The sequence below is a fragment of the Hordeum vulgare genome, chromosome 4H (assembly GCF_904849725.1).
Source record: "Hordeum vulgare subsp. vulgare chromosome 4H, MorexV3_pseudomolecules_assembly, whole genome shotgun sequence".
Lineage (NCBI taxonomy): Eukaryota > Viridiplantae > Streptophyta > Magnoliopsida > Poales > Poaceae > Hordeum > Hordeum vulgare.
This window is the reverse complement of record NC_058521.1, coordinates 25,959,963-25,979,993: the sequence shown is the minus strand read 5'-3', so window position 1 is coordinate 25,979,993 and position 20,031 is coordinate 25,959,963. Positions and strand designations below refer to the sequence as shown.

General features: G+C 43.2%; 1 protein-coding gene across 1 annotated transcript; it reads left to right on the top strand.

Moving 5' to 3' along the window:
* The first annotated feature begins 8,612 nt into the window (after positions 1–8,612).
* LOC123451087 lies at positions 8,613–9,753 on the top strand. Its single transcript, XM_045128098.1, has one exon. The coding sequence runs from the start codon at positions 8,971–8,973 to the stop codon at positions 9,556–9,558; it is 588 nt and encodes a 195-aa protein (XP_044984033.1). The 5' UTR covers positions 8,613–8,970; the 3' UTR covers positions 9,559–9,753.
* Positions 9,754–20,031: the final 10,278 nt, after the last annotated feature.

Sequence of the window (20,031 nt, the reverse complement as noted above, 5' to 3'; positions counted from 1 at the left end):
ATCTATTGTAATTTCCATGAATATTGTTGTAGGAGTTGCCAAAATTATTAGAGGAGTTACTAGGAAAAGGCATAGGAACATAGTTTCCTCTAAAAGCATTGTTGTTGCCAAAGTTATTCCTACCAACAAAATTAACGTCCAAGCTAGCGTTGCCACTCTCAATCAAAGAAGACAAGGGCATATCATTAGGATCCAAAGGAGCACTTCTACTAGCAACCAAATTCATTAACTCCTCCATCTTAGCACTCAACGAGTTAATTTCTTCTATAGTGTGTACCTTCTTACTGGTAGGTGACCTTTCAGTGTGCCACTGAGAGTAGTTCGTCATGATGTTGTCTAGGAGCTTTGTGGCTTCCCCTAACGTGATTTCCATGAACGTTCCACCTGAGGCGGAGTCCAAGATATTTCTAGAAGCAAAATTCAAGCCAGCGTAAAAGATTTGAATAATCATCCAAAGACTCAAGCCATGAGCGGGACAATTTCTAATCATTAATTTCATTCTCTCCCAAGATTGTGCAACATGTTCATTATCAAGTTGCTTGAAATTCATGATATCATTACGGAGAGAGGTAATCTTAGCCGGTGGAAAATACTTGGATATATAAGCATCTTTGCTCTTATCCCAAGAATCAATACTATTTTTGGGCAAAGAAGAAAACCAAGTTTTTGTGCGATCTCGCAACGAGAAAGGAAAAGGCTTCAATTTAATCACATCATTATCCACATCTCTCTTCTTTTGCATATCGCAAATCTCAATGAAGGTATTGAGATGGGATGCGACATCTTCACTAGGAAGGCCATAGAATTGCTCTTTCATAACAAGATTCCGCAAAGCGGCATTGATTTCGTATGACTCTGCACTAGTGGCGAGAGCAATCGGAGTACTAATAAAATCATTATTATTAGTATTCGAGAAGTCACAAAGTTTGGTGTTTTCATTCATGGTGACTTCGGCAAGCAAGCAAGCACACAAGAAAACAAAGAGCAAGCGAGGGAAAGGGCGAACGAAAAAGGCAAACGAAAAAGGCAAATAGGTGAAGTGGGGGAGAGGAAAACGAGAGGCAACTTCCAAACAAAGTAAATGCAAGAGATGAGTTTGCGACACCTACTTGCATGAGTTCTTGACTTGATCTTCCTCCCCGACAACGACGCCAGAAATTCTTCTGCTACGGTAACAAAAGTCCTTCCTTGGCGCTAGGAATTCTTCTTGCTACTTCTCTGGTTTGCGTCGTTTTTTTCCCTTGAAGAGGAAAGGGTGATGCAGCACAGGAGCAGTAAGTATTTCCCTCAGTTTGAGAACCAAGGTATTGATCCAGAAGGAGGGTCTCGTCAAGTCCAGAGTACCTGCGCAAACACAAACAAGCTTGCACCCAACGCTTCAAAGGGGTTGTCAATCCCTTCAAGATTGTTTGCAAAGTGAGATCTGAAGGAGGAAAGTGCAACGAAGTAAAAAGTGTAAGGCTGAAAATATGGTGTGGAGTAGACCCGGGGGCCATAGTGTTCACAAGAGGCTTCTCTCAAAATAGCAAATATCACGGTGGGTGAACAAATTACTGTCGAGCAATTGATAGAACCGCGCAAAGTCATGATGATATCTAAGGCAATGATCATACATATAGGCATCGCGTTCGAGACAAGTAGACCGATACTTTCTGCATCTACTACTATTACTCCACACATCGACCGCTATCCACCATGCATCTAGTGTATTGAGTTCATGACGAACAGAGTAACGCCTTAAGCAAGATGACATTATGTATAGGGATAATCTCAAACCAATGATGAAAACCCCATCTTTTTACCCTTGATGGAAATAACACGATGCGTGCCTCGCTACCCCTTCTGTCACTTGGTGAGGTCACCGCACGGTATGAACCCAAAACCAAGCACTTCTCCCATTGCAAGAATCATAGATCTAGTTGGACAAACAAAACCCACAACTCGAAGAGAATTACAAGGATATAAAATCATGCATAAGAGAGATCAGAAGAAACTCAAATAAGATTCATTGATAATCTGATCATAAATCCACAATTCATCGGATCTCAACAAACACACCGCAAAAGAAGATTACATCGGATAGATCTCCATGAAGATCATGGAGAACTTTGTATTGAAGATCCAAGAGAGAGAAGAAGCCATCTAGCTACTAGCTATGAACCCGTAGGTCTATGGTGAACTACTCACGCATCATTGCAGAGATCATGGTGTTGATGAAGAAGCCCTCCGTATCTGAATCCCCCCTCCGGCACGGCACCAGAACGTGCCCTGGATGGGATCTTGCGGAGACAGAAGCTTGCGGCGGCGGAAAAGTACTTTTGATGATCTCCTTTTTGTTTTGGGATTTTTAGGGAATAAATAGGCGAAACCCTAGGGCAGAGGGCGCCCAGGGGGCCCACAAGCCTGTGGGCCGCGGCCTCCCCCCTTGCCTCGGGGTGGGGGCTTGTGGGCCCCCTGAGGCTCCCCTGCTTTGGCTCTCAAGCTTCCCGAACTTCTTCCGTTACGGAAAAAATCTTTTCGGGGATTTTCTTCCGTTTGGACTCTGTTTCAAAATCTCCTCTGAAAGGGGTCAAAATCATAGAAAAAACAGGAACTGGGACTTGGCACTGATTTAATAAGTTAGTCCCAAAAAATATATAAAAGGCATGCAAAACATCCAAAGTTTGACAAGATAATAACATGAAACCATAAAAAATTATAGATACGTTGGAGACGTATCAGATGTCAAAACAGCGTTCTTAACGGTTTCCTTAAGGAAGAGTCGTATATGTGGTAACCGGAAGGTTTTGTCGATCCATAGAATGCTAACAAAGTATGCAAGCTCCAGCTATCCATTTATGGACTGGTGCAAGCATCTCAGAGTTGGAATCAACATTTTGATGAGGTGATCAAGGCGTTTGGGTGTTTACAAGTTTATGGAGAAGCTTGTATTTACAAGAAAGTGAGTGGGAGCTCTATAGCGTTTCTAATATTATATGTGGATGACATATTGCTTATTGGAAACAATATAGAATTTTTGGGAAGTGTAAAAGAATATTTGAACAAGTGTTTTTCAATGAAGTACCTAGGAGAAGCTGCTTTCCTATTAGGCATCAAGATCTATAGAGTTAGATCGAGACGCTTAATAGGACTTTCACAAAGCACATACATTGACAAAGTTTTGAAGTTCAAAATGGATCAATCCAAGAAAGGGTTCTTGCCTGTATTGCAAGGTGTGAAGTTGAGTAAGACTCAATGCCTAGTGATTGCAGAAGATAGAGAAAAGATGAGTGTTTACCCTATGCTTCTGCCATAGGTTCTATCATGTATGCAATGTTGTGCACAAGACCTCATGTCAGCCTTGCCATAAGTATGGCGTGGATGTTTCAAAGTGATTCAGGAATGGAAGACGATGGTCAAGAATATCCTAAAGTACCTGAAAAGGACTAAGGAAATGTTTCTCGTTTATGGAGGTGATCAAGAGCTCGTCGTAAAGGATTACGTCGATGGAAGCTTTGACACTCATTCGGATGACTCTAAGATCTAAGTCAAGTATATGTTCGTATGACCATGAGATCTTGCAACTCACTCACACCGGAGGAGTACCTTGTGTGTATCAAACATCGCAACGTAAATGGGTGACTATAAAAGTGCTCTACAAGTATCTCTGAGGGCGTCTATTGAGTTGGCATGGATCATGACTGGGATTTGTCACTCTGCGTGACGGAGAGGTATCTCAGGGCCCACTCGGTAATACAACATCACAACAAGCTTGCAATCAATGTGACTAAAGATTTAGCCACGGGGTCTGGTATTACGCAACGAGTAAAGAGACTTGCCGGTAAATATCGAATCTCACGAAAGTAACATACCGATGGATAAAGGGAACTGTATACGGAATTAAATGAATCCTTGACATCGTAGTTCGACCGATAAAGTTCTTCGTATAATATGTAGGAGACAATATGGACATCCAGGTCCCGCTATTGGTTATTGACCGGAGAGTGTCTCGGTCATGTCTGCATAGTTCTCGAACCCGCGGGGTCTACACACTTAAGGTTTGGTGATGATTTGATATTAATGAGTTATGTGTGGTGATAACCGAAAGTTGTTCGGAGTCCCGGATGAGATCCCGGACATCACGAGGAGCTCCGGGATGGTACGGAGGTAAATATTGATATATAGGAAGTTGGTATTCGAGGTCCGGAAAAGTTTCGGGTTATGCCCGTTTTGTGAAGGGAGTGCCGGTATTGTTTCAGGGGTCCACCTGCCCCGGAGGGCCTCATGGGCTGTGAGAGGGGGCACACAATCCCCTCGTGGTCTGGCCGCCCCACCCACAACGGCCCATGCGGTGGAAGGTGGGGGCTAAGCCCACATAGGGTCGGCCACCCTTGCCTTGGGTGCCAAGGCACCCTATGGGGCCACCGCGCTCCACCCCTCGCTCCCCAAAGGGGGAAACCCTGGCCGAGATGGCCCCTCCTCTCCTCCTATATATATGAGAGGGGTGTGAGGGTTGCAAGACACAACGCCGCCCATCCCTCTCCCTCTAGATCGTCTCCTCCTCTAGTTTTCTCGGTGTTTCTTGGCGAAGCCGTGCCGGAACAACTACTCCACCACCAGCGCCACACCATCACGCTGTCAAGGAACTCATATACCACTCCGCACTCGCTTGCTCGATTGAGAAGGCAAAGACGTCATCAAGCTGTACGTGTGCTGAATGCGGAGGCGTCGTCTGTTTGGTGCTCGATCGAGAGTTCGTGGGATGGATCGTGATAGGATCGCGAAGCCGTACCACTACATCAACAACACTCTTGAACGCTTCTGCTTAGCGATTTACAAGGGTATGTAGATTCAATCTCTCCTCTCATAGATGTGCATCTCCTAGATTGATCTTGGTGAGCGTAGGAATTTTTTTGTTTCCCATGCAACGTTCCCCAACAGTTTGGTTACATGTGTGTAGGTTATGCAAAAAGGGGGTTTCATGATTCTACCATTGGTTCGATAACCTCGGTTCTCACTGAGGGAAATACTTATCTCTAATGTGAAGCATATCCCCTCCTCTTTGGTGAAAAACCCAAAACGGTTTACAAGTAGCAATGACAAGTCACTTAAAAATACCTAAGAAAACAACTTAATGACCTCCTCAAACGGGAGATAGTTAAATAGTTGTAGAGATTTAAATAAAAATAAGTCAAATAGGGTGATTGCAATACACAATACTACCATGCTAAAGCCAATGGCAGAAGGAGAAAAAACAAAATTCTTTCTTAAGAACTAGAGGAATGGACAATTTAAGGCGAGAAACATCTCATGAAATATGTCACTTATTTTTATAAAAAAACTGTTTGCACAAGGATACACTTCCAAAATTACTCTTCATATCCATGAAGCAAATACAATTTCCCCACTAGATGGTAAAGAATTGATAAAACCTTTTTCTATGGGAGAATTATATGGGGTTGTATTTTCCATGGAAAATAATAGAAGCCCTCGCCCAGATGGGTTAGGTGTTGATTTCTATCAACACTTCTTGGAAATGCTTAAGTGGGATCTCAAGGCATTACTTGATGATTTCCATGAGAGTAAACTAGATATATGTAGAATTAACAATGAAATTATTACTTTGGTCCCTAAAACCAAGGATACTAAATAGATTCAAAAATTTAGGCCAATATGTTTGCTAAATGTGGTTTTTAAAATAATTACTAAAGTTTTGATGAATAGACTTAGTAAACTGTGATCCCATTATATCTCCCATTCAAATTGCTTTTCTCAAAGGGGGAAATATAATGGCAGGGGTGGCCATATTACATGAAGCTTTAAATTTAATTCATACTAAGAAACAGAGTGTCATGCTTTTTAAGATAGATTTTTAGAAAGCATATTATAAAATCAAGTGATCTTTTGTTTATAAAATGTCGAAACCTAAAAATTTCCCTCTTAAATGGTGTGATTGGATTATACACACCATGATAGGTGGACATGTGGGGGTGAAATTAAATAATCAATTGGTCCATATTTTAAGACGCATAAAGGATTGGTACGGAGAGATTCTCTATCTCATGTGCTCTTTGATATAGTTGTGGATGCTTTAGCCAAAATCCTAGCTAAAGCCAAAATGGTAGTATTTGTAAAGAGAGTATTAACTATTAACACTGATGCAGGAATAAACACATTGCAATATGCAGAAGATACTATGTTCTTGCTTCGAGACGATGGAAATAGTGCTAGAAATTGAAAATTCATTCTCACTACATTTGAACAAATGAATGGGCCTATAATTAATTTTCATAAGTGAGATTTTCTTGTTTGGTGAAGCAAGTAATAAAGTTGTTCTATTTCAGGAAATATTCACTTGTGAATTGGGAAAACTTCCTATAAATATTGAGGACTTCATGTTTTACATGTGAGGCATAGAAATATATTTTGGAAATTTATTACCGAGAAAATGGAAAAGATATGTGCATCTTGGCAGGGTGTATTATTGAATATTGCTGGGAACGTGACTTTAGTCCACTCTTGCCTCACAAACATTCCCATATATATGATGTCGTTTTACCCTATTCTTGTTGGCATTAGGGAACAATTGGATTTCTTTAGAGCCAGACTTGTTTGGCAGGCTGATTAAGATAAGAAAAAATATCATCTAGTTAATTGGAAAACCTGTTTTGTGCCAAAACAACAGGGAGGCCTGGGAATTCTAAAACCGGACCTTTTTAATAAGGCATTGCTTGCGAAATGGTTGTGGAAATTAGAAAGTGAAACTTTCCTATGGTAAGAAGTACTGCTAGCGAAGAATGTTAGGCGAAAATGTATCTCTGGCATTAAACATAAAAGTGAAGACTCACGTTTTTGGTCTAGCCTACTTAAAGTAGAACTATCTACTATCATCACATTAAGAAATAACAAGGGGATGGAAAAAAATACTAGATTTCGAGAAGATTGGTGGGTTGATGATAAACCATTAAAGGATGTTTATCCAAGTTTGTATTTCATTAGTAATGAGCAACATATTTCTCCGTATGATGTTATTGCCAATAGATGGCAGAAGATTACTTTTAGAAGATCATTGTACAGTTGTGAACTTGTTTAAGTGTTTGTAACTTGGATGTGAACAAGTGATGATGCATGGGAGAAAAGATGAACCTGTGTGGATGCTAACTCCGGATAGGAAGTTCTCTCTAAAATCTTTATATGTGCATTTGGTGAAAAGTGATAGCGGCTTCCCGCAAAAATTCCTTTGGAATGTCAAAGTGCATGCTAAATTCTTAATTTTCTTTGGCTGTTAAACAGGTGACTAGAGGCAACGTGTTGAAAAGAGGCTCAGAGGGGGATAAAAATTGTGTTTTTTGTGGACAAGATGAAACCATAGATCATTCGTTTTTCTCGTGTTCGATGGCTAGATTTATTTGGAACCTACTGATATGTGCGTTTGATTTACATTATATACATGTTAATCTGAATGATTGCTTGAGTAGATGGATCAAATTGTTTCCTAAAGAAAATAAGTGTATGGTTCTGGCGGGCATATCATCTCTGTTTTGGGCTATTTTGAGATATCATAATTATTATTTTTTATAGAAAGAAGATTTATGACCCTCTCAATATAGTTAAACTGATGTGCAACTAGATTCCTGATTGGGCTATTTTGTAGATAAAGCAACCAGAGGAAAGACTACTAATGCTGGAGACAAAACAAATAGAGCAGGTGACAAATGAAGTGTATCGGGCGGCTGAGGGATGAAGATTGGGAGTTCGAAGACTTGGTGGTTGATAGCTAATGAAGACACCAGGCTTCATTTTCTCTCTGTTGTTGCATCTTTTGCGTGGTTATACCATTGTTAAGGAAATCGTTAACTACTAGTTGCTCGGTTGGTTGTCGAGTAGGGGATTAATGAGCTAATCAGTAAGTTAATCGGTTATTTAATCAATTAGTGAGACGATTTTTTGATCAATCCGATACTCAGTGACCCTGTAAGTAGGATTAATCGGCAAGTTAACTGGTTAATCAGATGGATTCTTGAACAAGGGATTATACTGTGTATTGCGTTTGAGGCCTATGGTCAGGTCGGTCGTATGTAGTATTTGAACTCGTAGACAATCTAGGGTAGTAGAGAACTATGGTTTCACGCAAGATGCCATTAAAACGGCTTAGTTTCTCTAAATAAAATCAAAAGGAAAAGTCTCGTTTGCTCAAATATCGAAACGAGGTTTTAGAAAAGAAGGATGTGGTCGCCGCCCGGACGAACAAACACGGGTTCACCCGCTCTGTGTGAAGACGAATCCGCACACATATGGAGGTCCAGTTTGACAGGTCTAGCTGAAGATATTCTTATACGCCATCTTATTCAACAAGGACATAGTTATAGCCTCCTTCTTTTTTGTGATAACTGATTCTTGTATCTTAGAAATAAAACGTACGCTTCATCTCGTTTTGTTCCAGTCGAGGGGGACGTGATGCACAACGTTGACGCCAAATGTTGACAACTGCTCGCAGAAGACGCAACCAAGTTAAGATGGCGATGCGTGTACAACGGTCCGTGACACGACGGGACGATCCACGTCTTGTGAGCACGTACGTACGGAGTCCGATCCCTTGGATGCCCATCCAACCGAGCAGAATGCCCGTGGGTCCTCTCCGTATCCGCAATGATTTTTGCACTTCGTCTCGTGTGCTCGTGGCATCCGTGACCCCAAATCCACACGAGGACGGCTTCATTTGGACGAGCACGCACACAAGTCCACCGCCCGAACAGTAAATAGTTATAGTAGCACGCACTACGAGGCCACGAACGGTGCCTGAAATCCCAAAGGAACACCAACCAAAGCCTCCACGCATCTTTGTTCACGTGCCACGGCAAAGGGTGAAACCGTTCACGGGCTCGCGCACAGCTCGTGGATAAAATGCCTCCACGACGGCCGTCATGGTGAACTGAAACCAGCACACTGCACACCTCCATCGTCCCGAGGAAGATCGATCGACGAGCAGCGATGAGCCGACGCACAAGGCGCGGCGACCGGCAGCAGCAGCAGCAGCCGGCGGCTCGTTCCACGACCGTGTCCAACAATCCCATCTTCTTCGTGCACGACGGCGTCGACGACGACGAGCCGGTTGAGTTCGCCAAGCCGCTGCCGCTGCCGCTGCCTCCGAGCAGGGCGAACCCGCAGCCTGAGGGCTCGCGGCTGGCACCCGGTTCCACGTTCATGGCGAGCCGAAACGGGAGCGGCTGGGTCCTGAGGAGGGTGCACCACCACGACGACCCGTTCCTCGCCGCCTACGTGGCCTGCACCAAGAGCGGCGGCGGCAAGGTCGACGCCGCTCCGGCGAAGCGGCAGCAGAAGAAGAATGAGAACAGAGGCGATGCCGCTGTACAGGGGTGCGGCATTTGGAGCGGCTGGACGGCGGCGGGGGCGAAGTACGCCGGAGCGATGTCGTGTAAGTACGGCTGCGACGTCGCCTCCGCGCAGGGCGACGATCCCGCCGCGTCCCCGGTGCCCAGGCTGCACCTGTCGCGGCAGCTCGTGGTGATCCCGGCCAAGAAGAGGGCCCTGCAGCCACGGGAGCGGGCGCATGGCTGAAGGAGGGTCATGTGTGGTGCGCCCTCATGTGAATAACCAATGTAACGGTCCATACTACTGCAGTGTGTGAAACTGTGAAGAAACATACATGTAAACTAGTATGTGTATATTTGTTTTTTTACGGGAGAACTTGTATGTGTATATTGCGCTGCGATCCATCGTATAGACGAAACATGAATTCAACTTACCGTTTGAGTCAAGGTCATCAAACTTGTGATTTTGAATCGGGGCGAGGCTATGATAATAGGATCACAAGTTATAGAATCTTAACTATCACAATCATAAGGTTGTAGGTTCTACTAATCAAAACTGTAAAATGGTCAATTTGAATCTTAAAATCGTAGAGTCATACAATAGAATCGAGATTCTAAAAATCTTGATTACACTACCCTACCACATGAAGCGTTTTCTCCTCCCTCTCCCTTCCAGCGGAGCTTGAGCAAGATCTTTGGGGTGGCAAAATAAAATATATAGGCTGGAGGGGGGCAAACATGCAAAATTTCACAATCTATATTTTTTCCCTAATATTTTTAAGCCTGCAAGTGCTAATCTTGAGAGGGGAGGGGGGCAGCAATGCACTAAGCTCCGCCACTGGTCATGGCTTCAATCTACCTCCTTCCATGCGAGATCACGGTTCACTCTCCCTTAGTCCATTGCATCAACAATTCGAGGGGGTAGGATACAATTGTTTCGGACTAAATGGTGTCTGTTGGTGTCGTTACAAGACATGTGAAGGTGTTGTGTCCTCATATTTGGTTCTTCAAGATGTCTTGACTCATGGAGCTGTTATGCAGAGCGCATGAAGCAGTTGTAAGTTTCGGTCCTCCGACTCCAGTTTGGACCGCCGATGGTTTATAAACTTCGGTCTTATCGAAGAGCATGTGAGAATTGTGTTTTTGAGATTCCGTTTGGCCGGCATGCAGCGTCATATATGCCCTCTCCATGATCTACAACGGCGACTTTCGGACATCTTCTGCAAGCTCATCACTAGTCGAGAAAGCCTACTAGTAGCGTTGGTTTTACCCCTACCAGCAGCGTTGGTGGCAACGCTACTGCTAACGCGCTATAACTAAGTTTATAGGTGTAGCGCTTTTCCATCCAGCGCTACTGGTAAGTACAGTTAGTGGTAGCGCTTCTCCATCCAGCGCTACTGCTAAATAGCAGTAGCGCCTACTCTATTCCAGCGCTACTATTATTAATTTCAAAAACAAAAAATATCGATCCCGTGCGTGCTGTCCATGGGTGCAATGATTCGATCTCGCGATGGCAGTGGTCGCCGGCGGCATGGACTGGCAGCAATAGACCAGATCTGACGGCGGCTACAGGAGAGGGCCTGGATCCAGGGCAGAGCAAGGCGGCGGTGTGTGCCTACTCTTCTCGACCAAGGTAAAGAGCTCCTGGTCATCCATGGTGACGACCTGCACGAGCATGGACATGGGAGGGTGAGTCAAAATGGAGGGAGAGATAGATAAGGAGAAATGAGGTAGAGAGGAAGGAGGTGGAGGGAGCAACTGGGATGGTCGACGGTGGCGAGGTGCTCCGGCGAGGTGGGATGGACACACGGGGGAAGACCAGCGAGTTCCTGGACGCCAGTGATGCAAGGCGACGTCCTCTTTTGGCACCATGGAGGAGGAGGCGCGAATGGACCGCAGCCCCGTGAGAGAGCCTATGGAGAGAGGGGGGAGAGTGACATGAGAGAGGAGGGATCTGGGGGAGGAGATGGGGATTTTATACCCCGTGCAATGAAGACCACTTAGAAGTAGCGCTTGTTTTATAACCCACGCTACTAGTATGGCCTATCCTGGGGGGCACAGTGAACACCACTTAGTAGTAGCGTGGGTTTATACCACGCTCTAATCATCATGAACATGGTCAAAAGGTCTTTGCGAATTATGATGTAGCTTGCGCCATAGCTCTACTGTTTTTTATATGTTCCTAGAGAAAATTTAGTTGAAAGATGATAGTAGCAACTTTGCGGGCTGAGTCCGTAAAACTGAGGATTGTCCTAATTGCTGCGCAGAAGGCTTATGTCCTTAATGCACCACTCGGTGTGCTGCACCTCGAGCGTCATCTGTGGATGTTGCGAACATCTGACATACACGTTTTTGATGACTACGTGCTAGTTCAGTGCGTAATACTTAATGGCTTAGAAGCAAGGCGTCGAAGACGTTTTGAAACGGCACAAAACATAAGAGATGAAATTGAGATTTCATGCTCGTGCCCTTGTTGAGAGGTATGAGACCTCCGACAAGATTCTTTGTCTACAAAGTAATGGAGAAAAACTCAATCGTTGAGCATATGCTCAGATTGTGTGAGTAGAACAATCGCTTGAATCAAGTGGGAGTTAATCTTCCAGATGAGATAGTGATGGTGCTCCAAAGTCACCGCCACCAAGCTGCTAGAGCTTCGCGATGAACTATAACATATCAAGGATAGATATGATGATCCTTGAGTGATTCGCAAATGTTTGACACTGCGAAAATAGAAATCAAGAAGGAGCGTCAATTGTTGATGGTTAGTAAAACCACAAGTTTCAAGAAGGGCAAGGGCTAGAAGGGATACTTCATGAAACGGCAAACTAGTTGCTTCTCTAATGAAGAGACCCAAGATTGAACCCAAACCCGTGACTAAGTGCTTTTGTTATGAGGGGAACGGTCACTGAGGCGGAGCTACCCTAGATACTTGGTAGATGAGAAGGCTGGCGAAGTCAACTGAAGTATATTTGATATACATGATATTGATGTGTACTTTACTAGTACTCCGAGTAGCACGAGGGTATTAGATACCGGTTCGATTGCTAAAGTGATTAGTAACTCAAAATAAAAGCTACGGAATAAACGGAGACTAGCTAAAGGCGAGGTGACGATAAGTGTTGGGAGTGTTTCCAAGGTTGATATGATCAAACATCGCACGCTCCCGCTATCATCGGGATTGGTGTTAAACCTAAATAATTGTTATTTGGTGTTTGCTATGAGCATGAACATGATTGGATCGTGTTTATTGCAATACGATTATTCATTTAAATAGAATAATGGTTATTCTATTTTCTTGAATAATTACCTTCAATGGTTTATTGAATCTCGATCGTAGTGTTACACATGTTCATAATATTGGTGCCAAAAGATACAAAGTAATAATGATAGTACCACTTACTTGTGGCACTGCCACTTGAGTCATGTTGCTGTAGAATGCATGAAGAAGCTCCATGCTGATGGATCTTTGTTCTCACTCATTTTTGAAACGTTTGAGACATGCAAACCATACCTGTTGGTATAAACGCATGAAGAAACTCCATGCAGATGGATCGTTTGGACTCACTTGATTTTGAATCACTTGAGACATGCAAAATCATACGACATGGAACAAGAAAGTAATTTGTTGGATGCAATACATTTTTTGATGTGTGCAGTCCAATGAGTGTTGAGGCACACAGTGGATATCATTATGTTCTTACTTCACTAATGATTTGAGTAGATACATGATTATTTACTTGATAAATCACAAGTCTGGAATATTGAACAGTTCAAAGCTATTTCAGAAGGAAGATCATCATGACAAGAGGATAAACTATCTACGATATGATCATAGAGATGAATATCTGAGTTGTGAGTTTTGGTACACAGTTAAGACAACGTGGAAATTGTTTCGTAGTTCATGCCACCTAGAACACCATAGTGTGTGATGGTGTGTCCGAACGTCATAGCCACGCCCTATTTGATATGGTGCATACTATGATGTCTCTTATGGAATTACCACTATCGTTTATGGGTTATGCATTAGAGACAACCGCATTCACTTTAAAAAAGGCACCGCATATTTCCGTTGAGATGACACAATATAGACTATGGTTTGGAGAAATCTAAGCTGTCGTTTCTTAAAAGTTTGGGGCTACGATGCTTATGTGGAAAAGTTTCAGTCTGATAAGCTTGAACCTAAAGCGGATAAATACATCTTCATAGGATATCCAAAACAGTTGGGTACATCTCCTATCTCACATCCGGAAGCGAAGTGTTTGTTTCTAGAAACGGGTCCTTTCTCGAGGAAAGGTTTCTCTCGAAAGAATTGAGTGGGAGGATGGTAGAACTTGATGAGGTTAGTGAATCGTCACTTCAACCAGTGTGTAGCAGGGCGTAGGAAGTTGTTCCTGTGGCGCCTACACCAATTGAAGTAGAAACTGATGATGGTGATCATTGAGCTTCGGATCAAGTTACTACAAACCTCGTAGGTCAATAATGTCGCGTACTACTATAGAGTGGTACGGTAACCCTGTCTTGGAGGTCATGTTGTTGAACAACAATGAACCTACGAGCTATGGAGAAGCGATGGTGGGCCTGAATTCTGACAAATGGCTGGAGGCCATGAAATCCGAGAGAGGATCCATGTATGAAAACAAAGTGTAGACTTTGGAAGAACTACTTGATGGTCGAAGGACTGTTAAGTAAAGATGGATCTTTAAAGGGAAGACACACGATGATGGTGAAATGTCACCATTAAGAAAAGCTCGACTTATCGCAAAAATGTTTCCAACAAGTTCAAAGAGTTTACTATGATGAGACTTTCTCACTCGTAGCGATGCTAAAAATCTGTTGAAATTATGTTAGCAATTGTTGCATTATTTATAAAATATTGCACATAGGATGTCAAAACATTGTTTCCTCGATGGTTTCCTTGAGGAAAGGTTATATGTGATACAAGCAGAAGGTTTTGTCAATCTTAGGGATGCAAACAAGTATGCAAGTGCTACTTCTCAAACAACAGCACCAGAATTGACACGTTGACGGAGATATCATATTCATCATGAGGCTTAAACAAATTTTCAAGATCAAAAGAAAAATCATCGCCCCACTCATGATCATTGCAACAAGTAGTGGACATAGCAAAACTAGCATCCCCAAGCTTATGGTTTTGCATATTTTTAGCATGATTGTCACTAATAGAATTTATAGTGAAACCATTGCAATCATGCTTTTAATCCAAGGAGCCCTCGTGAATCACTTCATAAATTTCTCCCTCACAATTTTCAGATTCACGCATCTCAAGCAAAACTCCATAAAGATAGTCAAGTGCACTCAACTCACTAGCAATTGGATCAACATAATTGGATCTCTTAAAGAGATTAGCAAGTGGATGAGGATCCATATCACTAGATTTTCAGCAAGCGAAGATGCAAGCATATTGAAGGCACATGGCACACAAGCAAACAGAAAGCAAGCGAGATAAAAGGGCGAACGAAAAAGGCAAACGAAAAAAAGGCAAATTGGTGAAGTGGGGGAGAGGAAAAGGAGAGACAACTGGCAAACAAAGTAAATGCAAGAGATGAGTTTGCGACACTTACTTGGATGAGTTATTGACTTGATCCTCCCCGGCAACGGTGCCAGAAATCCTTCTGCTACTTCTCAAACAACAGCGCCAGAATTGACACGTTGACGGAGATTGGGCTTGCGTTGGTTTTTCCCTTGAAGAGGAAAGGGTGATGCAGCATAGGAGCAGTAAGTATTTCCCTCAGTTTGAGAACCAAGGTATCGATCCAGAAGGAGGGTCTCATCAAGTCCAGAGTACCTGCGCAAACACAAACAAGCTTGCACCCAACGCTTCAAAGGGGTTGTCAATGCCTTCAAGATTGTTTGCAAAGTGAGATCTGAAGGTGGAAAGTGCGACAAAGTAAAAAGGTGTAAGGCTGAAAATATGGTGTGGACTAGACCCTGGGGGCCATAGTGTTCACTAGAGGCTTCTCTCAAAATAGCAAGTATTACGGTGGGTGAACAAATTACTGTCGAGCAATTGATAGAACCGCGCAAAGTCATGACGATATCTAAGGCAATGATATAGCATATAGGCATCACGTCCGAGACAAGTAGACCGATACTTTCTGCATCTACTACTATTACTCCACACATCGACCGCTATCCAGCATGCATCTAGTGTATCGAGTTCATGACGAACAGAGTAACGCTTTAAGCAAGATGACATGATGTAAAGAGATAATCTCAAACAAATGATGAAAACCCCATCTTTTTACCCTTGATGGCAACAACACGATGCGTGCCTCGCTACCCCTTCTGTCACTGGGTGAGGTCACCGCACGGTATGAACCCAAAACCAAGCACTTCTCCCATTGCAAGAATCATAGATCTAGTTCGCCAAACAAAACCCACAACTCGAAGAGAATTACAAGGATATGAAATCATGCGTAAGAGAGATCAGAAGAAATCAAATAAGATTCATAGATAATCTGATCATAAATCCACAATTCATCGTATCTCGACAAACACACCGCAAAAGAAGATTACATCAGATAGATCTCCATGAAGATCATGGAGAACTTTGTACTGAAGATCCAAGAGAGAGAAGAAGCCATCTAGTTACTAGCTATGGACCCGTAGGTCTATGGTGAACTACTCACGCATCATCAGAGAGGTCATGGTGTTGATGGAGAAGCCTTACGTGTCTGAATCCCCCCTCCGACAGGGCACCAGGACGTGTCCCAGATGGGATCTTGCGGAGACAGAAGCTTGCGGCGGCGGAAAAGTGATTATGATGCTCTCCTGATTTTTTTGGGAATATTTGGGAATTTATAGGCGCAAGATCTAGGTCAGGGGACCTCCAGGGGGCCCACAAGCCTGCATGGCGCGCCCCCCTGGCCGCGGGGTGGGGGTTTGTGGGGCCCCTGAGACTCTTCTGGCTTGGCCCCCAAGCTCTCCAATCTTCTTTCGTTCTAGAAAAAATCTTTTTGGGGATTTTCTTCCGTTTGGACTCTGTTTCAAAATCTCCTCTGAAAGGGGTCAAAAACATAGAAAAAAACAGGAACTGGCACTTGGCACTGAGTTAATAAGTTACTCCCAGAAAATAAATAAAAGGCATGCAAAACATCCAAAGTTTGACAAGATAATAGCATGAAACCATCAAAAATTGTAGATACGTTGGAGACGTATCAACAAGCTCCAGTGATCCTTCTATGGACTGGTGCAAGCATCTCGGAGTTGGAATATACGCTTTGATGAGATGATTAAAGCTTTTGGGTTTGTACAAGGTTTATGAGAAACTTGTATTTCCAAAGATTAGAGTGGGAGCACTATAGAATTTTTGATAAGTATATGTGGTTGACATATTGTAGATTGGAAGTAATGTAGAATTTCTGTGAAGCATAAAGGGTTGTTTGAAAGGAGTTTTTCAAAGGAAAACCTGGATAGAGATACTTGAACATTGAGCATCAAGATCTATAGAGATAGATCAAAACGCTTAATAGAACTTTCAGTGAAATGCATGCCTTGACAAGTTTTTGAAGGAGTTCAAAATAGATCAGCAAAGAAGGAGTTCTTGGCTGTGTTGTAAGGTGTAAATTTGAGTAAGACTCAAAGCCCGACCACGGCAGAAGAAAGAGAAAGGACGAAGGTCGTCCCCTATGCCTTATCCAAAGACTCTAAAGTATACCATGCTGTGTACCGCACCTGATGTGTGCCTTGCCATGATTCTGTCAAGGGGTACAAAAGGAGATCCAGGATTGAATCACTAAAACAGCGGTCAAAGTTATCCTCAGTAACTAGTGGACTAAGGATTATTTTTCTCGATTATGGAGGTGATTAAAGAGTTCGTCGTAAAGGGTTACGTCGATGAAAGCTTTGACACTAAACCGAATAACTCTGAGTAGTAAAACGGATTCGTATAGTAGAGTAGATATTTGGAGTATTTCCGAATAACACATAGTAGCAGCATATATAAGATGACATAAAGATTTGTAAAGCACACACGGATCTGGAAGATTTAGAACCGTTGACTAAAACCTCTCTCTCGAGCAAAGCATGATCAAACCCCACAACTGTATGGGTGTTGGATTCGTTAAAATCACATGGTGATGTGAACTAGATTATTGACTCTAGTGCAAGTGGGAGACTGTTGGAAATATACCCTAGAGGCAATAACAGATTAGTTATTATTATATTTCTTTGTTCGTGATAATCGTTTATTATCCATGCTATAATTGTATTGATTGGAAACATAGATACATGTGTGGATACATAGACAAAACACTGTCCCTAGTAAGCCTCTAGTTGACTAGCTCGTTGATCAAAGATGATCAAGGTTTCCTGACCATAGACAAGTGTTGTCGCTTGATAACGGGATCACATCATTAGGAGAATCATGTGATGGACTAGACCCAAACTATGAATGTAGCATATTGATCGAGTCATTTTATTGCGATTGTTTTCTGCGTGTCAAGTATTTATTCCTGTGACCATGAGATCATATAACTCACTGACACCGGAGGAATACCTTGTGTGTATCAAACGTTGCAACGTAACTGGGTGACTATAAAGGTGCTCTACAGGTATCCGTTGAGTTAGTATGGATCAAGCTGGGATTTCTCACTCTGTGTGACGGAGAGGTATCTCGGGGCCCATTGGGTAATACAACATCACACACAAGCCTTGCAAGCAATGTGACTAAGTGTAAGTCACGGGATCTTGTATTACGGAACGAGTAAAGAGACTTGCCGCTAACGAGATTGAAATAGGTATGTGGATACCGACGATCGAATCTCGCGCAAGTAACATACCGAAGGACAAAGGGAATGACATACGGGATTATATGAATCCTTGGCACTGAGGTTCAACCGATAAGATCTTCGGAGAGTATGTAGGATCCAATATGGGCATCCAGGTCCCGCTATTGGATATTGACTAAGTAGTGCCTCGGGTCATGTCTACATAGTTCTCGAACCCGCAAGGTCTGCACACTTAAGGTTCGATGATGTTTTAGTATAGTTGAGTTATATGTGTGGTTACCGAATGTTGTCCGGAGTCCCAAATGAGATCACTGGCATCACGAGGGTTTCAGAATGGTCCGGAGATGAAGATTGATATATAGGATGGTTTCATTTGGTCACCGCAAAGTTTCGGCCATTACCGACAGTGTACCGGGAGTGACGAATGGGTTCCGGGTGTTTACCGGGAGGGTCCCACCCTCCCGGGAGTGATACCAAGGCCCTAGGGTGGCGCGCCAAGTCCTTAATGGGATGGTGGAGTCATCCCATGAAGGCTATAGCGCCACAAGCAAAAATACCAAAGGAAAGAATAAAAAAAGAGAGGGAGGTGGAAGGAAGGAGTGGACTCCTTCCCCACCAAACCAAATTGGAGGAGGAGTCCTCCTCCTCCTGGCGGCCGGCACACCTTGAGGGCCTTGTCCCTCAAGGCTAGCCCCTCCCCCTCCCTCCTATATATAGTGGTGGTTTAGGGCTTTTTGAGACACAACTTTGCCACGTGCAACTCTAGCCTATTCCACATAGTTTTACCTCTAGATCGGATTTCTGCGGAGCTCGGGCGGAGCCCTGCAGGAGTAGATCATCACCACCATCGGAGCGCCATCACGCTGCCGGAGAACTCATCTACTTTTCCGTCTTGCTAGATGGATCAAGAAGGCCGAGATCATCATCGAGCTGTACGTATGCTGAACGCAGAGGTGCCGTTCGTTCGGCACTAGATCGGAACGGATCATGGGACGGATCGCGGGACGGTTCGAGGGACGGATCGTGAAGATGTTCCACTACATCAACCGCGTTTCTTAACGCTTCCCGCTGAGCGATCTACAAGGGACGTATATCTAATCTCCTCTCGTAGATGGACATCTCCATGATAGGTCTTCGTGTGCATAGGAATTTTTTTTGTTTCCCATGCAACTTTCCCCATCAAGAGGATCATTCCAATCACAGCCATACCCATGCTATATTCCAATGCGTGTCGAACAGCAAACAAACATACATATCGCAGAACAAGTGGACATCCAAACAACACAACAAGCTAGCATCCCTGTGACGATAAAAACTAGCATCAACATGCCAGCCATTGCATTCAAGCAGCCGGGTGGCACCGCATCACAATCATAAAAAACAATGATCATACAAGACCCTCCGAGGACAGTCACTAAAGGGAGGCCAAAAACAACAAAGATTCAACATCCATTCGACATTGCAAAACCATCTAAACAAAGGAAGTGTAGGTTATGCGGCGGCCATAACCATGACAAGCGCAACTACACTTCACCTCTACCAAGAGGTGAATGAGATAAATGAAGATCCTCGCTACAAATCAATGGACAGAGGAAACTTGAATGCATTTTATTTTCTGATTGTTATCATGATGAAAATTGTAATCCAAATTATCGTACATGTATTCATGTAAGTTTATCGACACTTTAGTGCTTTGAGTGTTAAGTATTTTGTGGATTAAAAAAAAACATAAGAACATGTAAAAGTTATCAGCATTGATATTGTGTGTTATCAGAAGTTTCTAGTTGTGTCTCCTATGTCACCTCAAAAATAATTGGTCATCAAAAAAGCACTTTGTTTTACGGATAGTTATCAGCCCTACAAAACGGTAGTTACCAGCTCTAGTAAAACAAGTTACGAGCAGCGATGTTTATCACAACAAGTACTGTCAAAAACTGTGATGCCTCTTTCACAGCTAAAACCTACTAGAA